The sequence below is a fragment of the Gymnoscopelus braueri genome, assembly GCF_963280865.1.
Source record: "Gymnoscopelus braueri genome assembly, chromosome: 4".
Taxonomy (NCBI): Eukaryota; Metazoa; Chordata; class Actinopteri; order Myctophiformes; family Myctophidae; genus Gymnoscopelus; species Gymnoscopelus braueri.
The window spans coordinates 38666273-38682097 of NC_137605.1; the positions used below are offsets into that span (position 1 = coordinate 38666273).

Sequence of the window (15825 nt, forward strand, 5' to 3'; positions counted from 1 at the left end):
GACTGACACTAGAGACTAGACTGATGAACTTTGACCTTTTACAGTGAGTGGACATATTCAATGGAACTGGTAGCGTTCAGAAACTAGTATTCTAGTAAACCTTAGAGACTATTTGGTTGTACTTTGATGTTGCAGTAGTGTGGGACTATTTTAGCGAGGACTATTGTAGGTGTAGTTGTCGGTCTTCTTGTCGGTCTTCTTGTAGTGGACTGTTTTCCAGTAGTTGTCGGTCTTCTTGTGCTGCTGTAGTGGACTGTTTTCCAGTAGTTGTCGGTCTTCTTGTGCTGCTGTAGTGGACTGTTTTCCAGTAGTTGTCGGTCTTCTTGTGCTGCTGTAGTGGACTGTTTTCCAGTAGTTGTCGGTCTTCTTGTGCTGCTGTAGTGGACTGTTTTCCAGTAGTTGTCGGTCTTCTTGTGCTGCTGTAGTGGACTGTTTTCCAGTAGTTGTCGGTCTTCTTGTGCTGCTGTAGTGGACTGTTTTCCAGTAGTTGTCGGTGTTCTTGTGCTGCTGTAGTGGACTGTTTTCTAGTAGTTGTCGGTGTTCTTGTGCTGCTGTAGTGGACTGTTTTCCAGTAGTTGTCAGTGTTCTTGTGCTGCTGTAGTGGACTGTTTTCCAGTAGTTGTCGGACTTCTTGTGCTGCTGTAGTGGACTGTTTTCAAGCATGAAGGAGGACAGGAGCTCGGGTCCTGTTGCTCACCTTCTCAGCTCACTGACCTGTCCTCTCTATCAAAGGGTATGTACTGTATTTAATTATACGCCTTTTGTTTACCACAGAAGAGGCTATATAGCCCTTACACAGTAAAAACTTCTGTGTTAAAGGGATTGTTGGCAACATTAAGCCTAAATTTGAAAAATATCTATATATATATATTTTGCATTTTTTCCCCTCTATCAGCCACTATATAATGATGCTGGGGTGTTTTCCTGCATTGAAACACAGTCCTCTTTCTGAAATCGTATTTTCCCTACTGTTTATGTGTGTGTCGGGCCGTAAATTAACGCACGCATGTGCGCATCCGTGCGCGTCCGTGCCCGTGTGAACTTTTTACTTTCGGTTTGAAAACGCTCTCAAACTTCGTTTTTGAGGCACATAATTTACTTTTCAGATAGCGTTTGGATAGAATTTAGTTGTTTAACTTCATATATGTGATCAATTTGTCATGAAAGAGCCTATTTAAAAATAACAATTCAGAGAACCGGCAGGGGTGGGCAGTTCCTTGAATTGTATCCGAATAAAGCAACCCATATTCGGCATGGCCCGTTTAGAAGTACCCTTAACTCTATGGAAGTCCTCCCTGCGACACCCCCTGGTGGTCGGGGAAACGAACTGCTGGAGTTTTTTTCTTTGTTTATCTCTGAATCGCCTACAATCCCTTTAATTTAACTCTGAGAGTTACAAGTGGATCAATTCGTAGTGACGATTTGACTGCGTATTCATAAAACCTACAGAGCCTCATTGAAATACTTAAAAAATGTAGTGTCATGAAAATGTATAATAAGCTGCATGAGGTTTGTTGTCTTAAAGACATCCATCCTCTCATCCTGCCAAAGGCTGACAAGTAATGAACCAAGAAAAATGTGGGAAAATTGAAAATGAATGATTCAAATTGGTATTTGCAGGACAGAACACTACAGTAGTTTAGCAGACTAATCCATTGATTACCATTGAAACAAAGTTTTTTTTGGGTGAAGTGTCCCTTTAATTGTTATTTAACCCATTAAGACTTGGGACGCATCTGTGTCCTTTTTAGATTTGAGCGAAAAAGCATTATTTTACACTTTGGCTATTCAAAAATAGCAGATCTACAAGCTCGTAGCGCGGCACTTTTTTTTTAAATCGAGAAATGTTGTGCAAATCTTTGAATATCTATATTTTTAAAGCGAACTTTTGTAACTCAAATCTTTGCTTCTGGGGGTCCCTGGAACAAAATATTTTGAGATGGGGGTCGGCGGCAAATACATATCATTTTGGGGGTCCTTGACATTAAAAAGTTTGAAAACCACTGACATAGCAACATAAGTTTAAAACAAAAACTGTGAGGATTTAGAAGACATTTTGTAGAATCGGAACCTCATCAGGCCTTAATGAGTTAAAGCACTTTTTAAGCTCTTCTTAAAAAAGTACTTAAAAGTACAATAGTTTTAAATACATCTCTGTATTTGTGAATGCGTTCCATGTCACGTGCTTAGCCTCACGGGCAGGCCTAACAGCAACCATATGTCCTATAGTCACAGATATAAATAGTACAGATATATCATACAAGTAAGCGCACATGTTCACAGACACCTACTCTGCAGGGGTCCGGATGGCGCGTATCGCTATGGACACCGTGGAGACGTACCGTGCAGAATGATTCTGTGTCAAACAGTGGTGGAAAGGAACTAAGTACATTTACTCAAGTACTGTACTTATTTGTACTTTACTTGAGTGCTACCAATTTCCAATACTTTTACTTCTACTCCACTACATCTCGGATCCAAATATTGTACTTTTGCTCCGCTACATTTATTTGAAAACTTTAGTTACTAGTTACTTTGCAGATTTTGATTATCATTACAAAACATACATTAACCACTTCAGCCCTATATATATTTCAGCCATTTGAAAATAGCCGATCTACAAGCACATTGTGAACTTGTAGATCTGCTATTTTCTAAAGATTTTTGTACATTTTGTACATTTGAAAACTTGTGAAATGGGACATTCTGCATAATGAGTACTTTCTACTTTTGGTACTTTAAGCACATTTTGATACCAATACTCTTGTACTTTTACTCAAGTCAATTTAGTATTCCGGACTTTTACTTGTAACAGAGTATTTCTGCATTGCAGTATTGATACTTTTACTTAAGTAAAAAATGTGAGTACTTTTTCCACCACCGGTATCAAACAAATGCGTCACAGGTGACCCTCAGATTGACAATTTATGCAGTTTTATATAGGTTGTCCTAGGAACTAGCCGTCGTCTGTATCTTTTAATAGACTGCTAAGACTTTCCATGCATCACGTTGAACTCTGTGAGCTGAGTCATGTTGAGGTCCATTTTCTGAATGTGAATGAGTCACCTCCAGCCACTTAGTAAGACTATTAGAAGTACCTGAGTGCATCCGACTCCAACGATCACGGTTGGCCTTCTGCACGGGGGGAAACCGGGCAGGGAGGGCAATCTCTGTCGCTGCACTACAGCAACTCCTACAGTTTCGTCGTGATGCCCGTTCAACAGGGACAAGTAGTCCCTCTGCATGCATTACGTGACGTCCTCCTGGCAAAACCATAGCGTGGCACCGAGTGCCGCGCTACGAGCTTGTAGATCTGCTATTTTAGAAAAATCGTGAAAATGTGTGCAAATCTTTATATATATATATTTTTTTAAAGCGAACATTTTCAATATCTTTGCTTCTGGGGGTCCCTGGAACAAAATAGTTTGAGATGGGGGTCCGCGGCCCAAATACATATCCTTGTGGAGGTCCTCCACATGAAAAAGTTTGAGAACCACTGATATGACAACTTACGTTTTTCAGAAAACTGTTACAGAACCTCAGGCCTTCATGGGTTAAGACTCAAGGAGGCACCCTGGTCCATAATTGGTCCATGGGTGAAGCTCCTCACTGTCAGGTGAAAATAAGCAGCTGGTTGACGACATCAGAGGAGACACATGGTCGCCTACACCCTCACACATGAGTCATGACCAACTGTAGGGGTTAGCAGTGACGGGGACTACACCAGTAGGGGAAAATTGGGAACTGGGAATCCCAACGACTACATTGGGAGTAAAAGGGGGGAAATGGAAAGAGGGAAAAAAAACGCTTGTAAATGAAAGATGTACCTGTCCTGTTTCCTTTGTTTGTGAAGCCAGTTGACATTTACTGTGTATGAAATATTAAGTTTATTACATAAGTTTAACTTGTTGATGTATTTATTTTAACATGCAAATACAACGCAAACCATGCTTGGCTGCTAAAGAGCCACCACAACAGCCCTTACATATACCCATTACAGATTACTTAACGTTCCAGTTAAAATTACATTTGTGCTGAAATCTGTGCCATCACCCCCTCTGTCTGTCTGTCTGTCTGTCTGTCTGTCTGTCTGTCTGTCTGTCTGTCTGTCTGTCTGTCTGTCTGTCTGTCTGTCTGTCTGTCTGTCTGTCTGTCTGTCTTTCTCACATTCAGTCTTTCTCAAACAACAAGTATGGATGGTTGGACACACTGGTAGCTCTACAGCCCCCTAGTGTCTGTCCTTCACATCGCTTTATGATGCTGTGTTCCGTCGCTACACCTCATTAAATAATATGCCCCCCCCCCCTCTTTCTAGCTGTCCGGTGGCTGTGAGCTGACGGTGGTGATCCATGACTTTATGGCCGGCACCGGTGGGAACGGCGGGGAGCTGACGGTGCGCCGAGGCCAGACGGTGGAGGTCCTGGAACGACTCCACGACAAACCGGACTGGTGCCTGGTCCGCACCACTGACCGCACCCCGGCCCAGGAGGGCCTGGTGCCCTGCTCCATGCTCTGCATCGCTCACTCCAGGTCCTCCATGGAGATGGAGGGGCTCTTTAACCACAAAGGTAGGAGACGTGTGACTTACGGGTGATTTATATTTAGCTGTGCACCGGTTGTGGCGCACCGGAAATAACCGATCGACAAGAAGTGAGCATGTAGGCTTGTTTTTGGTGCGTCACATCACACCATGGGCAATGAAGTATATCAGGTCCTTTACTTATTTGTTTTATCAAAAACCCCTGTGGGAAGTTAGTGGGAAGCATGATTTCACTCTCATGTTTTCACACAAACAATTGCATAGCAATGAAATATCTGAAAGTTGAGGGATTGCTAAAAAACAATTTCCTACCATAGAATGGGATAGGATAGCATAGATGTTGACGGCTATGTAGATGGATTTTATAGGGATACTGTTAAATAGCTGCCTGTGGAAACTCTAATCGTGACTCCCATCTCTTGCTTATGCCACTGTGTGAGACTCACAAGTGGAAAACCAACTTATTTGTTTTCTCTTTTGTCAGCATGAAAAATAAACTGACACTCTGCAACAGGAATGGTGTCATAGTCTGCACCCTGCATTGTGGGGTCCAAAGTTGTTAGTCATCTGTATTATGGGGGGTTTCCGCTGGGTGTGTGTGTGTGTGTGTTCACGCAAGCCAGGAATTCCACATTTTATATGTTTGCTTGCTCTTTAAAGCTTATAATTATCAATATTATATATCATTACCTGAAATGTGGATATTTGCGTACTTTCTCTCACACACACACACACACACACGCGTAAACAGAGAGCCGACCGATGTCAGCCATTGTCATCGTGTCCTGACAGAATGCCAATAAAGTTATGTTTCGGCGTGCCTCCATCTTCTCTGTAATTAAGAGTGGGCGCGTGTTGCGCAGCTTGTTTCCATGGTGTTATGATAATACTGTACATAACATTTCTGTTGTCATAATGGAGATGTTCCACATTTATATTTGTGTTGAAGATGAAGAGTTATTGTTTGTTTGACTCCATGAGTGTAGAATTTCCCAACTTTTGACTTTTCTTGATTACATTGCATATGTTTACTTGAACTCCCTCTCTTTCGGCCTCCTCGGTTTAATGGTCATGGTTGTGCTTACTGCTGTTCTTTTTCTGTTGTCCTTAGTTTCTTGGTGGTATCTAACTAGTCATTATAGTGTGTTTTTTTGGTGCGTGCGTGTGGTCAGTCTTTTAAAAGAAGTTGGTCTTCACAAAGTTCCCTGCAGGGGTTCCTTTAAGTCAGGGGTCTTCAACGTTTTCAGGCCAAGGACCCCCTAGCTGAGACAGAGATGAAGCAGGGACCCCCTCCTCTATATTATATAAAATTGTGTTTCAGATTAAACTTTTTTTTTTTACTTGGTCTGCTCTTTTTTCCCTCTACACCCATACCTCTTTGCCAAAAATAGCAGATCTACAAGCTTGTAGATCTGCTATTTTTGGCTAAAGTTCTCCTCAGAAAAGGGATGCTTGGGTTCAAGTGGTTAAGGTAAAAAAAAAAAATCATATCACACAAAGATTTGGCGGACCCCCTGTAGTAACTCTGAGGACCCCCTAGGGGTCCCGGACCCCCGGTTGAAGACCCCTGCTTTAAGTAAATGAAATGAAGGCAGTTTCAGAGGAACAGGAGTCATCACTCTGATGAAGATGTACTATTCAATATTCCAAGCTGCTCCAGTGCTCTCTCATGTTTTATGAATAGAAAGTCTCAGGCTTTCTGACATTACTGAGCATCTGAGCAGGGGAGGGATGATTATTACGGTCTCCAGGCACAAGTAACTAAGTACCTTTACTCAAGTACTGTACTTTTGAGGTACTTTTACTTTACTTGAGTATTTTTTTTTTATACTTCTACTCCACTACATCTAAGAGGCAAATCCAATCCACTACAATTATTTGAAAACTTTAGTTTTCTTAAAGGATGACTGCACCCATCTTCATATAATTGGTCCTCACTAATGCTCATTATGATAAGGTAACATGTTTTTCTACTCGGTCTCAGAGGAGGGCTGTGGACAGCTCAGAAACCCGCCTACCAGAGACATCATCGATGGGGAATCCAAGCTAATAGAAACTGCAGGCTTTCTATTCCTGGAAAGTTTGTATGCTATAATAAAAAATAAAAAAATCTGACGGTGATGTCACTCACTGGTAGGCGGGTTTCTGAAGTGTCCAAAGCCCTCCTATGAGACCAAGACCAAGTAGAAAAGAATAGTACAATTTTGACTTGAGCATTAGTGAGGACCAATTATATGAAGATAGGTTGAAAATCGGTGAAGTCGTCCTTAAAGGGATAGTTCACCTCTAAAATGTATTTTTTTCTATCGATTAGTCACCCCATGGAGACTTGAATTCATGGATATTTTTGGGTTGTTTTATTTTTATTTTATTTTATCGACCTCTTGTTGAGAAACAGTCAATGTTGTCAGTTACTGGGAAGTTGAATGTCAAGAACTTCCTTAGAAATGGGAGTTAGAATCTCAGGGAAACTGTCACCATTCTTAGGAATTAAATGTTCTTATAATCAATCACATGTGTCTGCTCGCTCACACATAAGTTGCAATGAATCTGTTTTTTTGCTCTGGACCATTAGCATATCTCAGTTAAATAATAACTGTTAAGGGCTTGATTTAATTCACCTCGAATTAACACATTAAAGTAAGCCCTTAACAGTCATTATTTAATTTCAAGCTTTCCCCCCATATCACCCCTCCGAACACAACAGTGGTCCCCAGGTTGATTCTCAGTCAGGGTGGTGGTCCCTGGTTCATAATCAATTGAAAACACCTGCTATAAAGCTATCTACAACTGGGTGGCAGACCTCACAACAGGTGACGCCATTCAGAGTGTTCTGCTCAGTTGAGTTAACAAGACACTTTAACCTCGGTGACTTTAAAGATTTGACACAGAATTGACCTGTCAGGTCGTGTGTGTGTGTGTGTGTGTGTGTGTGTGTGTGTGTGTGTGTGTGTGTGTGTGTGTGTGTGTGTGTGTGTGTGTGTGTGTGTGTGTGTGTGTGTGTGTGTGTGTGTGTGTGTGTGTGTGTGTGTGTGTGTGTGTGTGTGTGTGTGTGGGGGACAGTAACGGAGTAAATGTACTTGAGTACTGTACTTGAGTACAGATTCTGAGGATCTGTACTTTACTTGAGTATTAGATTTTTTTGATACGTATTACTCTTACTTGAGTACATCTCCAAGACAAATATTGTACTTTTACTCGAGTATATTTCTAGGAAGGCTATAAAGTACTGAGTACTTTTAAGCCCACTCCACATCCACAACAATGTTTCGCCATGCATGTTGCAAGGAGTTGCAACATGCAACTACTTGCAACTACTTGCAACCATGCATGTTGCAAGGAGTTGCAACATGCAACTACTTGCAACTACTTGCAACCATTACCCCAATGGCAGTTGCAAGGAGTTGCATCGGTGTGGTTGACCTTAAAACAGTTTTGTTGCAAGGAGTTGCGACTAGTTGCATTGGTGCGGTTTGGCTGTTTTTTTTTCTTCCCTAAAATGCAATTGGCCTAACTTCTGCTCTCACACTAGCCGTGTTTCTGGCTTCCCCCTCCGCTCGCCTCTTTGTTACATCTTGTATGGGTGTATAGGAGTAAAAGTATTTAGTTCTGGTTCCTCAGTCATTTCTATGTTTTTATAGGTGTTTCTGAAGGCTTTGTATAACGTCTACAAGCAAGCACATCAGTGCATGCAGTGCAGGTGGTTTCAGAGAGTTACAGTACTTCTCTGAAACAAGAGTTACAAGGTCCTATAAATTCATTGTGAAAACATTACAGCAATTCATTGATATCAAAATTAAGAAATGTACTTCTACTTTTACTTGTACTTTAACTATTTTTCAAAGCATGTACTTTGGAATACTTAAGTATATATAAAAACAATTACTTTTTTACTCTTACTTGAGTAACATTTTGACTGAGCTACTTTTACTTATAATGGAGTAAATTTGACCAAGGAGTATCTGTACTCTTACTCAAGTACTGGGGTCGAGTACACCACACACCCACACGCACACACACACACACACACACACACACACACACACACACACACACACACACACACACACACACACACACACACACACACACACACACACACACATATGCACATGTGCAATGCATGTGTCTGGGTGAAAGAACAAGGGGTCCTGTGATGATCAAAAGTGAAACCTTCTGCGGATTCCTTGGAAAATCAGGTTGAGGTGACTCCCATCAAAATGCTAAACACTTGTACAATTAGATTAGTGGAATTGAGTGTGTGCTTCTTGAACAGCTCCCTCTCCGCCGACATAGCCATTTCACCAAATTAGCAAGATTTACAGTGAGTGCCTCTTTTTCGGAACCCATTACATTGATGCAATGATATAAGGGATGGCATGCTTGATAATGCGTCTCTGTACGAGATGGCGTGTTTTGTGTGTGTATATGTACCCACACTCTTACAGGAAACAGTGTTTTTGGTCAGAGCCAGGGAGCTTGACTAATAGGGAACACACGCATATTTTAACAGGGAGATCTTTGTACGTGCAGCCTGTTTAACTCCTCCTGTAGTAGCCTGTACAGTGTCCACAGGGGACTTGTCACGTGGAGTGCTGAGACTGGGATCTTTTATGAAATAGGCTGCATGAACTAGTATGAAGAGCACATTAGTTAACAGTCACACCTATGGAAAAGCCTATTGTGCATTCAGTAGAGAATGTAGAGAGACAGAGATATTACTGGCTAGATACTGACAAGAACCTTTATTTAAGCGATAACAAAGTCAATATGGCATTTGAGCAGTGAACGTTTGTTTTCAATCTGCTCTGATTTTCAAAACAAAGGAAAGGATCTAGAATAATTCCTAAAAAAAACTAAACTTTTATGCCTCCAAATGCCTTGTAAAATATGCATCCACCCACACAACTTGAGTGGGTGCTTCTACAAAGGGTAATACGGTAGAATGTGTGTGTGTGTGTGTGTGTGTGTGTGTGTGTGTGTGTGCATCTCTCCAAAGGTTCCTTCAGAACAGCGGAGGCATAGTGGAGGCTTGCCCAATACCCTCACAGCAGCCCACTCAGAAGGGAAGGAGGGAGGGAGAGAGAGAGAGAGAGGGAAAGAGCGAGAGAGGGAGAGCGCGAGAGAGAGAGGGAGAGAGAGAGAGAGAGAGAGAGAGAGAGAGAGAGAGAGAGAGAGAGAGAGAGAGAGGGAGAGAGAGAGGGGGAACATCCCAACGCAAATGCTGCAGTTGACTTAACTCTTCACTGCATGACTATATACAATCACTCTCTTTAAAACCTCCGCTGTGCAGTTACTGAGATCATTACTTGTGTGATGTTAAGTCTTGTAAAAACTGAATGTGTTGTGAGGCATTGCAGTGAATGTGGGAGGAGGTGGTGTAGATGAGGCTTGATTTTGGGGTGACATGGCCCATGGAGTCGAGTCCCTGGTGACGCTCAGTCAACTCTGTCACATGGATTCATCTCGAGGCGGACACTCCGACAACTGCAAGTTCTGGGTACTGGACCTGGGTATGTACTATGTTATGTGTAACATGAGTGCCAGGATTATTTGTATGCAGTTGAACATACACTAGTATCTCCCATTCTAAGTGAGGATTATGTTCATGAGTCGGACATACTGTATACTTTTTTTCTGATTATTTTCCTGGGTGTGATCTTGAAAGGAAGAATGCAGCTGTTGATTTTGACAGCAAATTCTGATTTAGTCTTAGTCTTAGTCTTTTGAATAACCCCATTTAGTTTTAGTCCTATTTTAGTCATCTGAAATTGTCTTAGTCTTAGTCAACAAAATTAACACTGGAATGCAGTGTTTCTTTGTCTGTTTGTTTTTTAAGGGTGTCCCAATATTCAATATTTTTAAGGCTTCTATTTCATAGCCTTTATATTTTTATTAGATATTGCAAAAAGCGATAAAAGAATGAGAAAGGGGTTCATGTGGTTTGAGTGCTCCAGTTCCCACAGTGCTGAATTGTTTGGTGTCACTTGGATATGTACATATATACGTACATATATAGACGGCATGTTTTTCATGGGCGAGTGCAATACATGAAGACAACATGTCCACACTTTCATTGTACTTTAGTGATGGTAAAAAAAAGAAAATGTCAAAGAGAGTTATTTGTTTTATCGGTGACATTACTGTAACACAATGCAATGGACAGTTGCACCACTGTTGTGTTCTTCAAGAGCCAGTGTCAGAAATATATCTATTTCTGTATGTTTTTGCCCACTGTAGATTTCAAATCCAATGCTGACCTATTATTTTCAGGGTGGCTTATGGATATTCATTGATCAAAGGTGGATTAGCGGGAGGTATTACGAATGGAAGTAATTCTGTGAGCAAGCTATAATGGGATTGAATTGTCTGGATTGAGGGTGACTAGATTATGAAGCCTACTGGGTCAGATTGGTGGCGGACAGATGGCCACCAATGATAGGGTCATCATGACAGACCCCAAGGAGAGGAGAAAATAATGGAACAGAATAGAAAAGGGTCCACATACAGTACAACAGAGGAACCCGAGCCAGCATCTAACCAAAAACGTTAGGTGATGGATGGACACACCAACCTATTTTGGTTGTCTCACAGTCAAAAACATTAAACCAATTTAAATACAATTATTGTTGAATCATCACAGAACCCAGAAATAGTTTCCTTTTATAAGGTTCATAAATGGAATTTTCTTTGGCACTTGGTGCAGACAAAAAGCAACGTAATGTTCAATGCAGAACTACTGTACCAGAGAAGAACATAGATATACTGTAGACAACTCGCAAAGGACATGTATGCAGAATATACATTTAGACACCAGACTATACTTAGACGTACACTCTCTGGGCTCATTTTAGTTCTATATTCCTCCACCACACCCTTCTTAACTCATGTGTCATGTCCTCTCCAGCATTGTCCACATTCTGTAGATTGACTAGCATCCCCCCTGGGGCTTTCCCACACACTGAAGCCCCCTCTGTGCGTCACCAGACACTTCAACTGTCATGTGTGTCCATGCGGGAATTGTATGCATTTGTGTACAGTATGTTTGCGTCCCTCTCCAAAGGAAGACACAGTCACACCAGGGATGCCCCCCAATGTGTCACCTCTGGAATCCCAGGCAATTCTAGAACACCCCCCCCCCTCCCCCAACCCCCCTTCTGAGGCAGTGACCATAGGGCAGAGGCACCCAGAGTTGTAAATCTAGCATGTTTACAACAGTATATTTGGTTTGGCATGAATGAAACCGTGACAAAGTTGGCTGTGGTGAAGAAACAGTAGCACGCATCTGTTTAAAATAGGATCGTTGGAATGTCCCTGAGGATATCAGCTAACAGGGTAGTGGAGAGAAGACACTATGATGTTGATGGGACGGTCAAGCACTGATTTTAAGGTCCTTGCTGGCAGTTAATTAGCTGTTTGGTTTTGGGTGTGTAAGACAGTGAGCTTACAAGCTTGAGCATGCGTGCCGCTTTGTTGTCAAGCAGTGGAGCAGTGGCTTGGTGTGTATTTGACCGTGTCCTCTGTCCTGTGGCTGCTGTCACAGTCACCTGGGCAGTAAGGTACCCTGCTGAGTCTGCTGATAAGCCAGCCAGGATGGCATCCAGACACTTTATTCCCAACTAGGACACTGTGAGACATCAGTCTACCAATTAGACACTGGTTAGATGCCCTGCTGGGCACTGGTATTTTGCCCACATACTGTAGATCAACCTTTTCTGAAGTGTAGTACAACGCTAGCTTCCATATGATGTGTAATGCGTATAATGAGTAAAAGGACAAACGGAAGAGCTACAGAATACTCCAAAATGACACATACAATATTGTAAAAAAAATAAAAGTGATCTACAGCTACATTTATGCTGTAGATCTCAACAAGACTAAGTCTAATAACTGAAATCCTAGACTTGCTGTGTGTTGTTCTGGAGGTTAACTTTCATGACAATCTTCTGTATGAAGCACCAGTACTGCTGTCACCCATGAGTGTTAAAAGGTGAAGTGTCTTCATGATTAAAGACACACCACAGGGCAAAGAAAGAACACAGGTCGTGACGCAGACTGCAGCACTGTGTGTGTGTGTGTGTGTGTGTGCCGATGTATGCGTTGCCATGCATGCACCTGAATTCAATGTATGTGTCTAGGGTTATTTTACAAGGTAGGAGATTGTCGAGGTTGTTGACCCTGTGCTCCACCACTTTACATCGCCGACCTGGAACGCATCTGTGTCACTTTAGATTTCTTAGGCTATTCAAAAATAGCAGATATACAAGCTCATAGCGCGGCACCGAGTGCCGCGCTATGAACTTGTAGATCTGCTATTTTTGAAAAATCTTGAAACATTATTATTAATTTTTTTCCAAAAAACTGTTAGGATTTAGAAAACATTTTAAAGAATCGCCTCAGGTCTTAATGGGTTAACAAGATCACTACAGTCAGCCCAGAGAACGTTGATTCGCTGAACATAATTTTGAATTGGTCCACACGATTGCCATACTTTTTGCTTCCATAATAATTCTAAGAGCAAATCTACAGCTAAGATGATGCACTGCTGAGTGTTAGTTTGATTTGACTGGTATTTAGTTCATTACAAAGGGGAAAAGAAGCAATTCTCACCCCCTCATCCTCTCACTCAGCAGTGTAAAACATCTGTCTACTGTTGTAATAACCCAGCCTCCAGCACGACGGGTCGTGAACCATGTAGGAACCATGCTCTGTTTGCTCGACATACCTGACCTCGACATGTTTATGGGTTCTCTGTTGTGTTTGTTCAACATGCTGGGAGCAAGTCTCCCTGTACTGCGAAACACCCTGCACTGGTTGTCAGTGGTGTAAAGTAACTAAGTACATTCACTCAAGTACTGTACTTAAGTACACTTTTGAGGAATTTTTACTTGACTGGACTATTTCCCATTTTCAATACTTTTACTTCTACTCGACTACTTCTCAGAGGCAAATATTGTACTTTTACTCCACTACAATTATTTGACAGCTTTAGTTACTAGTTACTTTGCAGATTTAGATTATTATCACAAAACATACATTAACCACTTCAGCCCTGCATACATTTCGGCCATTTGAAAATAGCAGATCTACAAGCTCACAATGCGTCGTGATGCGACACATTGTGAGCTTATAGATCTATTTGATGGCAATACTTTTGTACTTAAGTACATTTTGATTACCGGACTTTTTCTTGTAACAGAGTATTTCTACACTGCAGTATTGATACTTTTACTTAAGTAAAACATGCGAGCACTTTTTCCACCACTGCTGGTTGTGCAGGGCCTGGTCAGGGCAAAAAGGAAAGTGTCTTGACTTTCTCTCTGGTATTGAATGAATCACAGGACAAAGAGATGACCTCTTCAAATGATAGTACCCCTGGGTGGGCGTAAGATATCCGTGCAACACAGGGTTGTGTGGGCAGTGTCGTGTAAACATCCACCACATCGCCAAACATCATTCAGAAGGTGCTGGTTATGTATTAAATCTCTTGTGTGAAAGCAAGTGATACGACGCTGTGATAAATCCCTGCAGTCAGAGAGAGGACACTTGCGGGGCATAATGTGGGAGATGTTTTCCTTTCGTGGAAAAACATATTTTCTTTCTCCGCATGCAATGTGGGAACACATGCTTTGTATCAGCACGGCGCAGTAAAACATAACTTTCCCCAAGACTCAACAACTGATACACACGCAACTCACGCAGGTGTGCTCATGCAAGAGCAGGCAGACAGACACGCCACAACATCTATACATTTTAGTGCTGTGTAATTCAATGGGCAGAGGGAATTTCCATGCCTACCATTTATGGGAAATTGCCCTATGGGGTCACATAAAGTCATTCAACCTAGTCACGTAGTTTGTAATGTTTGGTCCTTAATATTTAACAGATGCCACTTCTCTGTGAATTTCAAGTGCAGTAAGGGCACATATTTGAGATGCAATAGCTCTGTACTGATGATACTGTAACATAAAAGTTTCTCTCTTAGAGTGTTATTTTATAGAACATTTGCTTCATGGTCAGCTGTCAGCTGCAACGGAAGTTAGCACTCCTAGCTTGACATCTTGCCAATGAGCACTCCAAACAGAGATTGTCAAATAACTCACCAAAGCCATTTGTACATATAGGCTTCACAATGCTTCACAAAGAGGGTTGGTAATAAACATAAATCATGTAAGTACTGTACATAACTTAAAATTACAGTAGCTCTGATTTCACTGAACAGTTCTGCAATCACACGCACCTTAACTAAACAGGAAATAACTGAACTATTTTTCCTCTTTCTCAGCACAGACTACTGTGGGGTGAGCATAGGTTTGAATTCACCACTGGTGACATAATCTAGTTTTATGGATGGTCAGGTAACATTTTCACATGGACAGTAGAGTTTGTGAGGGTTAGAGTTAGACCATCCACTGAGTGAAATTGGTGGCATGCGGCTGCTTTCTGGGCTGTGACAGAAGGAAAATGCAATAAAGACAGAAGGAAGATGAAAGGAAGAACATTGTCTTTTGAAACAATAGTTTTCATTGGAGAAAGAAAACACAGTATGGGATGAGATAAATATTTTGTGTCCACAGATAGGTAACTGCAGTGTACATATATGAAGGCAGAGTGATGTACATTTTGTCCACATTGCAGGACAATCCTTAATTATAGTCTATTTAAAGGCAAATGTCTGGGGAGCTGGGTGAGTCTGTATACTAGGAGGAGGTAATCTCTTTTTCCATTTGTTTTGGAGGAAAGGCTTACTTTAAGCAGATTCCAAAAAGCTCGTATAAAAGTGGGTGAACGGTCAAATGTAGGACAGAGTCTAACACGCTGCACTGTTCCTTTAATGACAGCTTGTACCACCATACAGATGCACTTGTTTTTGCAGGCATGCTCCTTCTGGAAATCATTTGCTGTTCTGCAGCATGAGAACATCATCCCATGAGAGCTCATTCACTCTCTCCGCTTCCAAGGGAGAAGAGAAACAGGCTCCGCCAGACCTCATTCCAAGACTCTTATATTCAGCTGAGATTCAATTCTGATCAGGTGTATCATATATGAAGACATATGACACACATACCAAACGGTATCGATTGATTCAAATTCCTAATGGACACATTCTTGCATTTGGACACCGGAACAGTGCGTTATTCTGAAATGAGCCCCAGCAGCATGTCCAGGTTGTTATCCCCTCCACACCCCCACTTTAGCAGGCTGCCTATTTTAGTGCGGGAACATGCTGTGACCCGTCTTTGAACTCTGACCATTTTGTGCGAGGTGAGATGTCTTGAATGCGT

At 41.7% G+C, this 15825-nt stretch overlaps 1 protein-coding gene across 3 annotated transcripts in view; it reads left to right on the plus strand.

Annotated features, from left to right (window-relative positions):
• The window catches only part of triob (trio Rho guanine nucleotide exchange factor b), a 171119-nt gene that overhangs the window by 133395 nt on the left and 21899 nt on the right, over window positions 1-15825 (plus strand). For all 3 annotated transcript variants that reach the window (XM_080426596.1, XM_080426598.1, XM_080426597.1), the window contains one exon: window positions 4316-4568. In XM_080426596.1, the coding sequence (XP_080282722.1) occupies window positions 4316-4568 (253 nt within the window). The remainder of the gene's footprint in view (window positions 1-4315; window positions 4569-15825) is intronic.